This window comes from Xenopus tropicalis, chromosome 5 (genome assembly GCF_000004195.4).
Source record: "Xenopus tropicalis strain Nigerian chromosome 5, UCB_Xtro_10.0, whole genome shotgun sequence".
In the NCBI taxonomy this organism is placed as follows: domain Eukaryota; kingdom Metazoa; phylum Chordata; class Amphibia; order Anura; family Pipidae; genus Xenopus; species Xenopus tropicalis.
The window spans coordinates 88413930-88432140 of NC_030681.2; the positions used below are offsets into that span (position 1 = coordinate 88413930).

An 18211-nucleotide genomic window follows, 5' to 3' on the forward strand; every position below is an offset into this window, starting at 1 on the left:
ACTCCCTCTAGCTCCCTCTAGAGGCCCCTATATTGTAATTACAACTAGAACCTTTTTACATGACCCACTAGCTCCACCTTGTGGCCACAGCTAGAAATTACCCTATAATTATACTAACACGCTTTTCCACCCCCTTACACAGTGCCTCATTTACATCATTGCCATTCCTTTTTACTGGTATCCAATATTTCTGCAGGCTTGGGCATATCACTAGTTTAGTACTAGCAAGTGACAAGTTACTGTTTACTTTAAAGTTAGTTGTCCTTTAAGAAAAGGTTCCTTTATTAAAGCAGGGTCAGCCTTTTCTGTACTTTAGTGAATGTTGACTGAAATAAAACCTTGAGCTGATATATTTAGCACATTGTTCTTTCTCCTTTAGGTGTGGCAGCCATTGGTGGAGCTTTTACTGAGCAGATCATTAAGGATATGGCTTCATTCAATAACAGGCCAATAATATTTGCCCTTAGTAACCCAACGAGCAAAGCAGAGTGTACCGCAGAGCAGTGCTACCGACTCACTCAGGTAAAAGGAAAGACAACATTTGTATCTAATACTAATTAAAGCAGTTGTTTACAATTTTGATTTATAAAAATGAGTATGTTGTTGATATAAGCAGTGGCACCAGGGCCGCCATCAGGGGGGCACAGTGGGGACCGGCCCGGGCCCGGGCACTCTTCATTTTTATAGGGGGCCCGGCCATGCTACATTTTTCTGACTAGCTTGGGCCCCCTTTAATCTATTACGGCCCAAGATAATACTGTAGTACGGCTGGGCCCCCTTCTTAAGTGGCCCGGCCGTGATATGAAGTTGTGCCATACTTCATATGGCACGACAATAATGTTGTGCCATATGAAGTAGGCTGAAAGACAGAGGGGGTAGCTGGTCCTTGTGCGCTTTCACTTGGCTACGCCTGCACTTGAGTAGAATGCAACCACTCTCCCCCCCACCCCCTGGTCATTGCTTTGATACAGTCCTAGTTGTGTGATGACGCGGAAGCTCCTGTCTGCAGTAGCAGTGTAGCAGCCTGAGGCACCTGGGTAGGTGAGTAGGCACCATACGGACGCACCCCGGGGTGAGTGAGAGGTGCCCAGTTGGTTGCCAGGGGTAGTTTCCTCGCTGTCACCAACACTAGGGAGATGCAATGGACTCAGAGTAGGGACACTGTGTATGGAGGGCACTGTGTATGGGGGCAATTGGGAGCACTGTCTTCAGTGGGGCACTGTGTATGGGGCAATAGGGGGCCCTGGCCAGCATAGCGTTAGGGGGACACTGTGTATGGGGGGCACTGTGTTAGGGGAGCCTACATGGGAAAATAATGTCTGAGTACTTATGTGGTTATACTCTAATGTTCACAAAATATCACGGAATGGGTGTGCTTACTTCCGTGTAGGTGAGACGCATTGGTTGTGCGTCTCATCTCCAGGGGATTGGGTACGTCATTTCCGTGTACGTACTTATGCACGGAACTTGCAACGAATGTGTATTATAGAATGTGAAAGTCACGGCAATACGCTTGAGAAAGGGATATGGTATTCCCGAAACATCGCGTTATGACTGTTACCATGATGGACATGGACTTGTACTGATGGTTTTTGTACATTGATTGTGTGTTTTATTGGAGCTTCAATAAAAGCTAAGTTTGAGAGTTGGAGTGCAGCTCGGTTGGAATACGTATATACAGTGGAGGAAATAATTATTTGACCCCTCACTGATTTTGTAAGTTTGTCCAATGACAAAGAAATGAAAAGTCTCAGAACAGTATCATTTCAATGGTAGGTTTATTTTAACAGTGGCAGATAGCACATCAAAAGGAAAATCGAAAAAATAACTTTAAATAAAAGATAGCAACTGATTTGCATTTCATTCAACCATTAAGAGTTCTGGCTCCCACAGAGTGGTTAGACACTTCTACTCAATTAGTCAACCTCATTAAGGACACCTGTCTTAACTAGTCACCTGTATAAAAGACACCTGTCCACAGAATCAATCAATCAAGCAGACTCCAAACTCTCCAACATGGGAAAGACCAAAGAGCTGTCCAAGGATGTCAGAGACAAAATTGTAGACCTGCACAAGGCTGGAATGGGCTACAAAACCATTAGCAAGAAGCTGGGAGAGAAGGTGACAACTGTTGGTGCGATTGTTCGAAAATGGAAGGAGCACAAAATGACCATCAATCGACCTCGCTCTGGGGCTCCACGCAAGATCTCACCTCGTGGGGTGTCAATGATTCTGAGAAAGGTGAAAAAGCATCCTAGAACTACACGGGAGGAGTTAGTTAATGACCTCAAATTAGCAGGGACCACAGTCACCAAAACGATTGGAAACACATTACACCGCAATGGATTAAAATCCTGCAGGGCTCGCAAGGTCCCCCTGCTCAAGAAGGCACATGTGCAGGCCCGTCTGAAGTTTGCCAATGAACACCTGAATGATTCTGTGAGTGACTGGGAGAAGGTGCTGTGGTCTGATGAGACCAAAATAGAGCTCTTTGGCATTAACTCAACTCGCTGTGTTTGGAGGAAGAAAAATGCTGCCTATGACCCCCAAAACACCGTCCCCACCGTCAAGCATGGGGGTGGAAACATTTTGCTTTGGGGGTGTTTTTCTGCTAAGGGCACAGGACAACTTATTCACATTAACGGGAAAATGGACGGAGCCATGTATCGTGAAATCCTGAACGACAACCTCCTTCCCTCTGCCAGGAAACTGAAAATGGGTCGTGGATGGGTGTTCCAGCACGACAATGACCCAAAACATACAGCAAAGGCAACAAAGGAGTGGCTCAAGAAGAAGCACATTAAGGTCACGGAGTGGCCTAGTCAGTCTCCGGACCTTAATCCAATAGAAAACCTATGGAGGGAGCTCAAGCTCAGAGTTGCACAGAGACAGCCTCGAAACCTTAGGGATTTAGAGATGATCTGCAAAGAGGAGTGGACCAACATTCCTCCTAAAATGTGCGCAAACTTGGTCATCAATTACAAGAAACGTTTGACCTTTGTGCTTGCAAACAAGGGTTTTTCCACTAAGTATTAAGTCTTTTTTTGTTAGAGGGTTCAAAAACTTATTTCACGCAATGAAATGCAAATCAGTTGCTATCTTTTATTTAAAGTTATTTTTTCGATTTTCCTTTTGATGTGCTATCTGCCACTGTTAAAATAAACCTACCATTGAAATGATACTGTTCTGAGACTTTTCATTTCTTTGTCATTGGACAAACTTACAAAATCAGTGAGGGGTCAAATAATTATTTCCTCCACTGTATATATATATATATATATATATATATATACAGTATATTAACATCTAGTTTCTAAATTAATTAACCATTATTTTGCTGTTTGTTATGCTATGTTAACTTTTTCCCGTAACATATAGGGGGAGATTTACCAATCCACGAACACTCCGAATGCGTGCGAACACGTTTTTTTTCGTAATGAGCGTATTTTCCGTGACTTTTTCATACCTTGCGCGACTTTTTCGACACTTGCACTACTTTTTCGGATTTTTAGCGCGAAAAAAATCGGATCAGTTTTGCCACTGTTTACAATCGTTCGGTACGAAAATTTCGGGACTTTCAGATCGCCAATATGATATTATCGTGACTAATACGATTTTTTCGGAAGCATTTTTGTGATATTTGCGAATTTTCGTTTCCAATCCGAATTTTTCCCATTCGAACTCGTGTTTTGATAAATCTGCCTCATAGTATGCACAGATTAACTGTGTGAACATAACATGGAACCTTTATCAGAAATTTAGCAACCTTCTTCATGATTAGCATGACTCCAAGCCCGTGTTATCCAGAGGAGGGCCTTATAAGGAGGCTTATGCATACATTAATTTATATTCACTGCACATTTTGTAAAATAATTCACCAATCAATTAGAAGGTTGGTGGTATATAGAAGGAAAGTTAAGAAGGGAGCAATGTAATATTAAAATAGAGAGGCTGTACAACCATGATGGACAATATGCAGGCATATGAGTTCTTGATCAATCAGAATATCCAAGGCTATTGTGATACTAATATCTACAGTTAGTACTAGTGGTTGTATATATAGTGTATGTATGTGAGTGTATAGATTGGTAGGTGTGGGTTAGGTGTGCTGGGTTTACTTGGATGGGTTGAACTTGATGGACACTGGTCTTTTTTCAACCCTATGTAACTATGTAACTATGTAACTATATTGCATTGCCTCTTACAACAGTAAGTATTGCCCTTTTACCAACATGAAAAATAGTGAGCAGTCTTTTGACTGGTAAAAAAAGACCCAGTAGCTGACACCCCATTCCAGAATCTACATTTTCAAAAATGTTCCTTTGTTAATTTACCCCTAGTCTTACACTCTACCCAGAAAAATTAATCCATTTTGTGCAATTCTTGGGGTTTAGTTTAAATAACAAATCTCAACGTCACAATTGTATGTTGCAGAGCTTTACTTTCAGAGCAGATGATACACTATATAAAATAAATATTTGTTATATTGATGAGGGAGAAATGATCTTGAAAGATCTGGTAGTCACGATATATACTGTACCTTTGTAAAAAAAAAACACAGTAGTTTATACATAAATACTGTAGAATAAACTGTCTCCGAAAGGCTCGTGCTAGAAATACATAGTATGCATGAAAAACTGTTATTGTTGCAGGTAATAGAGCCTGCTAGCCACCAGATGTGCAGGAACTGTGGGACTGAGAACTGTTCTTTATCTGGCATGTTCAAAGGCTGCTGGGCAACTAATAACAAATGTGGCAAAGAAAATAAATGGCTGACACATATACTCAGTATGGCATCTTTGTGTTTATACCTACTGTAATAAATATTTCTTCCTACTGTAAATAAGAGCATACAGTCCTTGTGTGAAATGCTAGACAAGACATTTTTGTTCTGTGTGTATTGCTAGCCTAGTTTCTGGTGCACTCACTTTGGCGTGACTTTCACAAATTGTATAATTAAGAATTAATACCTGTCATTATTAGGCTCTTTTTAAACACACAGGAGTTCTTGCACCTCCCTCTGTTTAACACTCTAGTGTGTTGTAGAATCCATACTGTCATGTTGTGATTTCAGACATGAAATTCCCAATGATCTGCTTTTTGGGGGCAAAAGTACCAGTATTTCTTTCCAGGTTAATCTGTGGAACAGCAGCCAGTAATTACAACCAGGAATCTTATTATGAGAATATTTTACAAAAAAAATGTATATATATTTACATTGGCCTAAATACAAGGTTTCTTACGGGAATATATACATATTTTATAAAGAATTTTCTGCCACAGGCATGCTTTATTATTTTCACACATGTTTGCCAATGACACTGCAAATAATTTTTGTCAATGTTTGGTTCTCTGAGCACTAAATGAAGGTTTAGAAAATATGATTGTTGTACTACAGCTACCAGCAACACTTAGGGGCTGATTTACTTACCCACGAACGGGTCGAAATGAGTCCGATTGCGTTTTTTTCGTAATGATCGGTATTTTGCGATTTTTTCGTATGTTTTGCGATTTTTTCGGATTCTTTACGAATTTTTCGTTACCAATACGATTTTTGCGTAAAAACGCGAGTTTTTCGTATCCATTACGAAAGTTGCGTAAAAAGTTGCGCATTTTTTATAGACCAAGAACTAGCACTATTTTCACTACCCACCACAAACCTAACAAAAACCCAGAACAAACTGACCATACAATTTATAGCGGAAGCACGCTGGGTTATTGCTTTAAACTGGCTAGCCCCACACTTATCCATCTCCCAATTAAAATCTCGTATAGAATATATACAAACTATGCATTACCTTACAGCTACTTTATCGGACTCGCTGGAACAACATCTTGAACTCTGGGAACCCTGGACAACTTTCAAGACACTCTCAATAAGACAGTCCACAGAATAAAAGAGACTACCCACGAATACGGACACTAACCAACACTTTCTTAATGAAACGTACGATAACCCATGTCACTGATATTGTTACCTATTAATGTAAAATTGTTTTTTTTTTTGGAAAATTGATAAATAAAGAGATTATAAAAAAAAAAGTTGCGCATTTTTCGTAGCGTTAAAACTTACGCGAAAAGTTGCGCATTTTTCATAGCGTTAAAACTTACGCGAAACTTTGCACCTTTTAAGTTTTAATGCTACGAAAAATGCGCAACTTTTCGCGTAAGTTTTAACGCTACGAAAAATGCGCAACTTTTTACGCAACTTTCGTAATGGATACGAAAAACTCGCGTTTTTACGCAAAAATCGTATTGGTAACGAAAAATTCGTAAAGAATCCGAAAAAATCGCAAAACATACGAAAAAGTCGCAAAATGTTAGTTTTCAAGTCGGAACGTTTCCAATTCGGGTCGGATTCGTGGGTTAGTAAATCAGCCCCCTAGATGAAGAAAATGCTTGGAGTTCTAGTTACAGTGGCTTGCAAAAGTATTCGGCCCCCTTGAACTTTTACACATTTTGTCACATTAAAGCCACAAACATAAATCAATTTTATTGGAATTCCACGTGAAAGACCAATACAAAGTGGTGTACACGTGAGAAGTGGAATGAAAATCATACATGATTCCAAACATTTTTTACAAATAAATAACTGCAAAGTGTGGTGTGCGTAATTATTCAGCCCCCTGAGTCAATACTTTGTAGAACCACCTTTTGCTGCAATTACAGCTGCCAGGCTTTTAGGGTATGTCTCTACCAGCTTTGCACATCTAGAGACTGAAATCCTTGCCCATTCTTCTTTGCAAAACAGCTCCAGCTCAGTCAGATTAGATGGACAGCGTTTGTGAACAGCAGTTTTCAGATCTTGCCACAGATTCTCCAGATTCTTAGATCTGGACTTTGACTGGGCCATTCTAACACATGGATATGTTTTGTTTTAAACCATTCTGTTGTTGCCCTGGCTTTATGTTTAGGGTCGTTGTCCTGCTGGAAGGTGAACCTCCGCCTCAGTCTCAAGTCTTCTGCAGACTCCAAGAGGTTTTCTTCCAAGATTGCCCTGTATTTGGCTCCATCCATCTTCCCATCAACTCTGAGCAGCTTCCCTGTCCCTGCTGAAGAGAAGCACCCCCAGAGCATGATGCTGCCACCACCATATTTGACAGTGGGGATGGTGTGTTCAGAGTGATGTGCAGTGTTAGTTTTCCGCCACACATAGCGTTTTGCATTTTGGCCAAAAAGTTCAATTTTGGTCTCATCTGACCAGAGCACCTTATTCCACATGTTTGCTGTGTCCCCCACATGGCTTGTGGCAAACTGCAAACGGGACTTCTTATGGTTTTCTGTTAACAATGGCTTTCTTTATGCCACTCTTCCATAAAGGTCAACTTTGTGCAGTGCACGACTAATAGTTGTCCTATGGACAGATTCCCCCACCTGAGCTGTAGATCTCTGCAGCTCCCCCAGAGTCACCATGGGCCTCTTTGCTGCATTTCTGATCAGCGCTCTCCTTGTTCGGCCTGTGAGTTTAGGTGGACAGCCTTGTCTTGGTAGGTTTACAGTTGTGCCATACTCCTTCCATTTCTGAATGATCGCTTGAACAGTGCTCCGTGGGATGTTCAAGGCTTTGGAAATCTTTTTGTAGCCTAAGCCTGCTTTAAATTTCTCATTAACTTTATCCCTGACCTGTCTGGTGTGTTCTTTGGACTTCATGGTGTTGTTGCTCCCAATATTCTCTTAGACAACCTCTGAGGCCGTCACAGAGCAGCTGTATTTGTACTGACATTAGATTACACACAGGTGCACTCTATTTAGTCATTAGCACTCATCAGGCAATGTCTATGGGCAACTGACTGCACTCAGACCAAAGGGGGCTGAATAATTACGCCCCCCTCGGAATTTCTCTAGCATACATAGTGGAGGGCCGCTAATGGAAGCCAGTTAAAACCACACCATGTTATCACAATGGTGGTAGCGCAGCAAAAACCCAGTGCCATACTCTGCCTGCCCTACCCTGTCAGTGTGTGCCATACTCTGCCTGCCCTACCCTGCCTGTGTGTGCCATACTCTGCCTGACCTATGCTGCCTGTGTGTGCCATACTTTGCCTGCCCTACCCTGCCTGTGTGTGCCATACTCTTGTGCCATACTCTGCCTGCTCTATGCTGCCTGTGTGTGCCATACTCTTCCTGTCCTATGCTGTCTGTGTGTGCCATACTCTGCCTGCCCTACCCTGCCTGTGTGTGCCATACTCTGCCTGCCCTATGCTGTCTGTGTGTGCCATACTCTGCCTGCCCTTAGCCGCATGTGTATGTCATGTTCTGCCTGCCCTATGCTGCCTATGTGCCATACTCTGCCTGCCCTATGCTGCCTGTGTATGTCATGCTCTGTCTACCCTATGGCCTAGGAGACCAAATGAAAAGTTCAGAGTAGCTCAATATGAACGTAAAATAATTTTAGTTTATTGTAACTATACACATAATGCAAAAAGCATAGGTCAGGCAGTACATACAATGGCACAATGCTGGAACTGCTCCTACAGTCTGTATGAGGTGTGAACAGGTGAACAATGTGAGTGCTTACAGCCTGAGTCTAAGGTGTGAAAAATGCAGAGGGTGAACAATGAAGGGATTAAAAAATGTGAACAGTACAGGGGATTACATGTTTAAACAATACAGGGGAATTACAGTCTGAATCTGAGGTGTGAACCATGCAGGGGGCCAGTACTGATACCATTTAAAGTTTACACAAAAGTAAGCAGTCACAGCAGCCAGGCAGGTGGGGGGCACACAGAGGGGAGTCAAGGGCCGAATGCTGCATTGGACAGCACGGAACTAAGCTACTGTATTTAGGATAGCAAGTGTGAAAGCAAAACAGTTCTCTATTACTGATGGGCGATAGCCTTCCTGTAATTCGGAACTTTCTGGATAACGGGTTTCCAACAGATCCCATACCTCTACAGCATAAGTTCTATTTATTGTTTATGCTGAAAAAGGTGTATACAGGTATGGGATTCGTTATCCGGAAACCCGATATCCAGAAAGCTCCGAATTACAGAAAGCCTGTCTCCCATAGACTCCATTTTTATCAAATAATTCAGATTTTTAAATTCCTTTTTCTCTGTAAAAAAAAACAGCACCTTGTACTTGATCCCAACTAAGATATAATTAATCCCTATTGGAGGAAAAACAATGCCATTGGGTTTAATTAATGTTTTATTGATTTTTTTAGTAGACTTAAGGTATGAAGATCCAAATTACGGAAAGACCCCTTATCCGGAATACCCTTGGTCCCGAGCATTCTGGATAACGGGTCCTATACCAGTACTTTTTTGGGATATTCTGATATAACATAAATTCCAAACCTTCAGTCTGTTTAACAAAAAATTATGGTAAAAAATAATACCAGCTAAAATCTGTCAAGGTGCCATATTGGAAATCTGAAAAACTACCTTTAATGTTTTGGTGAGTTGAAAATCTGTTTTTTTTTCTAGAATTTTGTGCAAGTAGCAATTCTTTAACTTTCTTGAAAAGTCATGGAATACTTTGATTTGTGAATTTCCTGAAAATGTTCCCAGCAGCTTTATGTGATCCAAATTTTTCATATATTTGTGTGGAAAACCAGGGGAAAAATCTCAGTCTCAATTAGTTTGGATTACGCACAATTCCAATAGCTGATAACTGTCCTTTTTAAATAATGAAGATACAAAAAGAAAATAGACTGTACTTAATGTAATGTAGATTAAAGTGCCCATTCTTGACTGCTTATTGCAGGGTCGTGGCATCTTTGCAAGTGGAAGTCCCTTTGATCCCGTCACTCTTCCAGATGGACGCACATTGTACCCTGGGCAAGGCAACAATGCCTATGTGTTCCCAGGTGTAGCTCTTGGAGTTGTTGCATGCGGAGTGAGACACATAAGTGATGATGTCTTTCTCACCACTGCTGAGGTAAGAAAAACTATTATGGTCTATTTTTACAAAAGATTGTAATTGACCAGTTTCATTATAAACAGATTAGCTCTTACAAGCACCATTAAGGTACAAAGAGGCAAGAATTTACAGAGAACAGTAGGGCACATGTAGACAAGTAGTGTAGACAAATAGCCAGTGCTTCTACATCATAATAACAAAATGACTTATGAGCGCTAAAACCTGGATATTAACTGTGTTGTATAACATCTGCTTTTGCATTTGCTTAAAACTAGGATGGCAATATTTGGGCAATAATATACAATATGCTTATAGCAAAAATAGATACATGGGCATCTGCCCAGTAGCCATGGACATTTGGAAGGTAGGGTTTAAAACTATGGGGGATGTTAAGCCTATAGATCCCTACAGTTAAGACAAAAATTTTGTTTGTACATAAACACAAGTTTGATAAAGATGTTTGAAGGCACCAGTATGAGAGAGAGTGTATTGTTTTTAAATGGTTCTAAATTGTTAACTCACAGCATGGAGAAGTACTTCCTGTTTTTGCTTTGGCTTTGCTCCCTTTATTTACAGTTTTTTTTGTCCCACCACTCCTCACACATGACACATTAGCTGTTATTCTGACATCTCTGCTCAGCTGATGTATATATGATCAAGCTAACCTATACAGTAGCAGGCTGTCTCCCGATGTTACATCTAACTGCAGTCCTCATTTTCCATATGTGGCAATGGATCTGCCTTGTGGTGCAACAGACCACAGGAGACTGCCTACATAAACCACACAAAACATAATGCAAATATAATAAGCTGTTGTCACTCACTATGGCTTAGAATTATCACACCATTTTTGGCAACTATATAGTAGATGCAACACAAGCGAGTATACTTCTCATCTTATATGTGCTGCAACCAGAAGGTCCCTTAGGTTTTAGGTTTGTAATTACATGGCACAGAGGTTTAAAGGAGACATACTGGATGAATGGGAAAACCCCTAATTTTGTAGGCAATTATAAATAATATACGGTGCTGGTTTCACTTTGTGCTAAAAATTAATCCTATCTATAAAAAAGGCCCCTTTATTGGAGCTCCCTATAGATCCTATCACTTCTCTGTCCAAGTTTGAAATGAAGAGTGGGCGTGTCCTAACGGTCCCAGCCAGAAATACAGTAGGAGGGGGAGAGCCAATCACAGCCCTGCACTCACACAAGCACAGACAGGCTTCAGTTCCCTATCAGGTCAGCCTAGCTGCTGATTGGTTCCTATCCTACAGTGCCTGTACTGAGAGCCGCCGGCTCCCCAGCTCATCCAGAGAATTCAGCCAGCAGGAAGTGGAACAGATGGGCGGGACTAGTGGAGGTTTTGGTGGAATTTCTCAATAAATCAGTCTGAAACACAACTTTTTTAAGCACAATCCTTCTATATTTAGGAGTATAATTCACTGGTACATTGTTATGTTTTATAGGATTTGTCTCCTTTAAAGAGGATGACATATCTAAATATAATTTCATGAAGGAAATGCTGTGGAGTTTGTAATCAAACCATTCTTGTGATTTAAACATTAATTCAATGATTTTTTAATTTTATGTGTCTTCAAAGTAGTATATTGTTAACTTTGCAGAAGTCCCTACATGGTGCTTGTCTTATCCATAATGACAACCATATTAAGAAAAGGCTGTGGTCGCTTGGTGCATTCATTTGTTTTCTTTGTGTGGGGGAACACAATGTTGTTTGCACTACAAATTGCCTATATTTTATAGTGTCAAATACATATGTTTTGCTTCTTGAAGCTAGCACAGGATTCATAAATAAACTTGATTCACCCCTAACAGGACATGTTTTAGCATTTCTTTTATGATTGTCCATACTAATTCTTAGTACTTTTTTCTAATGACAAAAGAGGTAAGATGTTAAAGAGATACAGTGATTTGGTTTCAGATAGACTGCAAGCATAGAAATACAATAATGTGAATGTAATGAATTCATCCATCAAAATGCTTACACACCCATATGTGTTCCACTCTGGCTCATTTTCAGCCGTATACCAGTTCCAAACCTAATAATGGCTACCGATTGTTTGTAATTTAGGTTTGGGCTCATGTTTCTAGCAAATCATCCCACTCTGCATGCTATCCTCATCTGCCTCAGTTTGCAGATACATGGGATTGAAGAGACTGACAGCTAATCTGTTTTTTTTCCATTTCAGTATAATAATATATTTAAACTATTTAAACAGAATAATGTAGAAACATTTTGCCATCCAAGCTGATCAGTTGGTTCCTGGGAATTCCAGTTTCTAGTAGACTTTGATACACAATATCAAAAAGCTTTTTTTGTTTTCCATGTGTCTAGAAGGTGATTAAAGGGAAACATTGAATGGTTCTAAGTATGTGCACATGGGTATGCTGTTGGACAGAACAGTCATTTTCTGCATATTTGTGCTTCTCCATTTATGTGGAGCTGCCATATTGCTTGGCCCTGCTACAATGTTTCTTCAGACATAGCTATGGCATTTATTCATGGTAGGAATATTTTTTGCATGCAATTAACTATATTCTTGTATAATTTTTAAACAATGTGTATTTTCTCTCAAGCAGCAAACATGTGGTAACGCACATGGCACTCATCATGTTTGCCAAAATATATAACTAACTAATTAGGTCCCAAAAACTTTATATAAAAAAAAATTATCGCCCAACAGTATAATAATATATTATATTAATTCCCTGGTTTGTGCATTGGCATTCTTGTCAACTTTGCCACCAGTTAGGGCTGTTTAAACCATACTTAATAATTAATCCCACTGTTAGACTCAGCAGATGATATTTTCACACATTCTAATGCCACTAATGTTGCAGTACAGGCCTTTCTGCTGTAAAATAGTTTAAGCAGGTAATCTACGAAGTTGCTCAGGCATACAGAGATCTGTGCCAGAACTATTTCATTAGTCCATAAATCCTTGACATTTTTGTTCTGCTTGGTAAAGCTCATAAAAGCAGGGAGCATTGCTTGTCATCACTGTGAAATTGTCTGCAATTAGAAAGCATTACAGCTTGAAATACCTTGCATTTATCAGCTTAAATCAAATTTGTATTCTGTTTTATTTGGCTTCAGAAAAGGAACAACTAAATGCCGGCCTGTCTTACTCACAATAAGTGAACTGTTGTTTTAATGACGAAAGAGGTGGTGAAGCAAGATGAGGCACACAGTTGTGCCGGATTGTTGGTAATGGCATCTGTCACAATAAATTAGTCTTTGGTGGAGAGGATGATGCCTGTAAGCTCTTTAGCATTGCTAACATATGTGATGCACATAGCAGATTGGCATTACAATAAGCAAATTCTAATTTTAACAAATTTTTATTTCAGTTTACTTATATAGCCACAACGCTACTAAAAATGTGGAGTGGGTTATTGTTTACTTGGGGGACTGGGAATTGTAGTTTAGCAAATGATATAGCCTAACAATGGAACAAATAAGATTTCGATTATTTTTGCCAAATTAATGATCAGTCATTAATTAAACAACAACCTCTTATAAATTATGTATTAAGTGTGCAGAGGTGTCCAAACTTTTAACACAGAGCTAGGATGTGAAGTAGATGGGCAGCTAAGGCTAACAGAAGAGATGTGTGCCTGAATTCAGATAGGGAGCAGCTGATATTTGAGTGATACAGAAGAAAACTGAGGAGCCCTTTCAGTGTTCTCACCTGTCCGTAATCTGTACTATATTCTTATAGAGTGCTGCCAAAATGTATGTAGTGATCTCAACAGAACCATAAATGGGTCACTTTATAGCTGGAACAATTGTTTCTAGAGCCTGTACCGAAGGTAACCTAAAACTAGCACAAATACTTGCACAATCCTGAAGGGAGATGTATGTGTGAAAGTAATGGCACCAATATTGTTATTGTATTACACTTGTTTCATCTTCAATAGTAGATCTTGATGGGGTAACAACTAAATGTAGTCTCACACTTTGGTAATGAACATGTGTTCTTATCTCATGTTAAGATCCCTTCCATAGCCATGTGGGCTGCACATGCATCTAGAGCAGTGACCCCCAACCAGTTTGATGTTGCTCCCAGTGGCCTCAAAGCAGGTGCTTATTTTTTCATTCCTGGCTTGGAGGCAGGTTTTGGTTGCATACAAACCATGTGTACTGACAAACAGATCCTTCTGTAGGCTGCCCATCATAGCGACTACCTAATAGATATTCCCAGCCCATATTTGGCACCCCAAGCTTGTGTTGCTACCCAACTTTTGTAACAATTGAATGGAGCTCACGGATAAAGACAGTTGGGGACCAGGCTTGGACTGGCAATCTGTGGATTTTGGCAAATGCCAGAGGGGCTGCTGTTAGCTATAGACAGTTATATTTAATTGGCTGGTGGGGCTGTTTAGGCCTCTGTGTATTTGAATTGTCAGGGCCTATTTTAAATCCCATTCCAGGCCTGTTGGGGACCTCTGATCTACAGGGTAAAATCCCTCTAGATCATACTGCTTTTCTCTCAGCCCTGCTTCCTTACAGGAAAGGAAAATAGTACCTGGGGAAGACAAAGGGCTATAATATAAGAAAATAATCACATTTCTTTAACTGTAGTAGTCTACATATACAGGTTGTCATATTATTCTTTTTGTAAGATAATTTGTATTTTCCTAAATATGACTATACCATCTGTTATGTTTGTGTATGTTTGTGGCTTCTGCCTTGCCTTATTTATAGAGATAATTTAGCTATATAACCTTGAAGCTTAATACACCCACAGAATATTCGAATTGGTGCCCAAGTGGGGCCAATTTATCTTATTTGCAACCAGATTGAGATCATTAGTCACTTTGTGGAAAATAATACAGCAGATTTTATTGTCTATTTGTTTTTACAGACATCTCTGACTGACCCATTACTTTATTTATCTTATATTTGCGTTATTTGAATTGAATATTTTGCCTTACAGCAGAGTAACACACTATTCTGTTGCATTGTTTAAGGCGAACTTAAAAATCCCTCCTGTTTTATAGTGCCAGAAACAGGTCACAAACTTTAATCTGGGACATTAAAAGGATGCAAGCCATTACTAGCACCCTCAATGTGCACTTCCACTTGAGGGCAAAGACACACAGGGTGATTAGTCACCGTGACTTTTTGAAAAAGCCACAGCAACAATTCACGCAACGAATTTAGTTGCGCAAATTATCGCAGGGATACTAATAATACTCTATGGCAAAAAGTTGCTGCGATTAACTTGCTTAGTTGAATTTCACAGCGACTAATCGCTCCGTGTGTCTTCGCCCTAAACCTAGGGTTTCTGACTCTCAGTAGAGCCAAAAAGCTGGTATAAAAAACCAAGAAAAATAGAAAATAATTAATATAAACTGCAAGAGTGATCTATTTTAACTTAAATAAACTGCAGTTTAGATCTATTTTAAGGGATTGGATGCTTAAATTGTCAGTGTATTTGAAGAAAAACATTGGATCCAATTCTTTCCATAATTTTTTCTTTGGCCATAATTTTTTTCTGGGCAGATGACCCTCAAATCGAAGCTGTTCATTAACTTTGAGGTCCCATTCCTTTAAAGAAGAAACTTAAATTATTTTCCAGCTTCTTGTTATTAACTAAACCTAGTTTTGGTAGAAATGCTGTATTTGACATACTGAACTTACTGCACCAGCCTAACGGTTCAAATCTATAATAGGACTGGTCCAGGCCTTCAAAGTTTTGCACAAGGGGTCACCATCTTGGATTGAGTCCCTAAACTCAGTGACAGCAGCACAGAGCATGTGCAGTGAATCAGCAGAAAGGAAGACGTGGAGCTACTGGGCATCTTTGGTTTCTCAAATATTTATTGCTAAATGGTTGTGGTTGCCTTTGGCCAGTACAAAATCTAAAAACATAATGTACAGTATTTCTATCCTACTTCTTTGTTAAACTTTAGTTCTCCCTTAAGCTGTAAGGGTGTGGGTGAGTGTGTTGTACTAAGCCAACACTTGTCAGTCCTGTGTTATCCTCAACTATAGTATGAAAGGTGAAACATAACTCTTTTCCCAAATTCACCAAAATACATTATACAAGTGACTGAGGTTTTTATTCAAAGGGAAATGCGAGCCATGGTGCCTCTTGTACTTTTAAAAATACAGCTCCATCTTTTCAAATCCATTAGTAGCCATTTAAATGAGCTAATGGACTGTATGGAATTTTGTATGCACAAAGTAAATGCTGTTAGTTAAAAACAGACATTGAGCTTTGGTTTTTTATTCCTATTTGAATGAACTGATTATCAGACAATGTAATTAATAAATACTTGTTTTGTTTTTTTATTTAGATCATAGCTCAACAAGTCTCTGATAAACACTTGGAGGAGGGACGTCTATATCCACCTTTGCAAACAATACAAGAGGTCTCTGTAAAGATAGCTGTAAAGGTAAGAAAAGAATTCAAGCGTTAGACAGTTCTTTAGGTGCACTGTTGGCACTGACACAATGGCTCCTCCTTGAATCAATATGTGCACTTGTGAGTGATTTATAAACATAAGGTGGGACAGACTCACTATAGCCAAATACAACTATAGGCAAAAAAAAATCTTTGAACACAAGCACCTTTAATAAACAACTGCCCATTTTTGCTCAGCCACCACTGCAGTGGTTAATGAACCCTAAAGATATGGCCTGTATGTTGTCCCTTTCCCATATTCTGGATGTGAGTAAGATTTGTAAACAGAGCAAATTGGGTGAAATTGTTGACCATCTGCTACCCTGGAACTGAAGACTACAATGTTACTGAAAAATGCTGCTGATGGAAGTTGATATTTTTTGAAAGATTAGAATAGTGTAAAAAATATCTGAATGCAACTCTGTATTTCTTATTGTGAGAGAGATATAGGCATGTGATTTATTGAAATGCTGTCTCCGCCAATGAAAATTCAGGTCAGGGCAAGAACAAGAAAAGTCAAATTCCCTAGGGTTTGTTGATATGTTATGAAAAGGCTGGTGCTCCTTTCTTCTTTAATAAATGAACTGGCTACTAACTGGGTACTTTCCTACAGAGCACTAATCTGGCTTGTTTTTACTGCTACCAGATACACCTTGTGCCGCCTTGGTTGGGTACATTAGCAAAGTGGTACTTTCTGGGAGTTTACTGTAGTGTTCATGTGCCCAGCTCACAGTATATCTATGTGTGGGATACTTGGGAACCATTGTGGCATGGTGCACTGTAGGAGAGTATCTTAAGCCAGTTTGCGTTTTATAGAGGTGCAATGGACTAGTGTAAAAGGTGAATAATATTAGCCACTGAGGTTTGACACATTGTCACCCCCCCCCCATAAAGTCCTTATCCTTTAAAAATAGTATCCAAATTTATACCCCAGTAGGGTGGGACAAGGGCTGCAGTTAGGGAAGAACACATGGACTGCTTTAAAGACTTTTGGGATTTGAGATCCAGTAACGCTGTATAACTATGATCCCAAACTAGAGTATTTCTGTGGAATGAAAGCCTGCTCTGTTCCCACACTCTTTTACTCTGGAAGGAATGAACATAAGCTTTATAATGAGAGCAAAATTTGTATAATACAAATACATCCTTGGGCAGTAATGTCATTATTCTGTATTAATAAGAAATATAAAGGCCATATTTTCCCTTCCCAGATTGTAGAAAATGCCTACAAAGATAACTCTGCATCTGTCTTCCCCGAGCCTGAAAATAAGGAGGCGTTTGTCCGCTCGCAGATGTATAGCACCGACTATGACCAGTTTATGGTGGACTCCTACTCCTGGCCTCAACAAGCAATGGCAGTGCAGACTGTTAAACTCTAAGCATTACAATAAAAGAGGAGATGATTATGCAGCTACATGATTACCTCCCATGTCTGAGTAACATTTCTACTTTCACATCTAATAAATAATTGATTTTTTTTCATCATGGTGTATTTTTGTGTAACAAATAAACAGGATGCAGCCAGTAAATCTTTAAAGATGTTGGTCTAAATCTAACTACAGATGCAAGAGAATCCTGTTACCAGCGATGTGTCTGTGACATTGCATTTTACTTTTATGTAACACATTGTGCAGTTTTGGCTTCCTAGTATTATATGCCAGGTAGAGAGACTGCACATGGAAAAAAAACCAATTCCTAGTATTATGCTCAAACTTCAGAAAACAATAATAATGCTGCTGTTCTATGGTAGAATTCCAGTTCCAGCTGCAGAAACACAGAACACTGAGCAAGGGTTTCACAGATGAGGTGGAATTCTTTATGGAGGATTCTCTTGCATTGATTGGGCCACTTGCCCTAAGCACAGGAGCATTTTTTCAGTGATGTAGCTTTAAGAATGCAAACTAAAGTTGGACTAAG

General features: G+C 39.6%; 1 protein-coding gene across 1 annotated transcript in view; it reads left to right on the plus strand.

Annotated features, from left to right (window-relative positions):
• Window positions 1–17776, plus strand: part of me1 (malic enzyme 1, NADP(+)-dependent, cytosolic) — a 165907-nt gene extending 148131 nt beyond the window's left edge. Inside the window, exons 11-14 of the mRNA XM_002938454.3 lie at window positions 380–522; window positions 9709–9882; window positions 16188–16286; window positions 17506–17776. Coding sequence (XP_002938500.1) covers window positions 380–522; window positions 9709–9882; window positions 16188–16286; window positions 17506–17673 — 584 coding nt within the window. The 3' untranslated portion in view covers window positions 17674–17776. The remainder of the gene's footprint in view (window positions 1–379; window positions 523–9708; window positions 9883–16187; window positions 16287–17505) is intronic.
• Window positions 17777–18211: the final 435 nt, after the last annotated feature.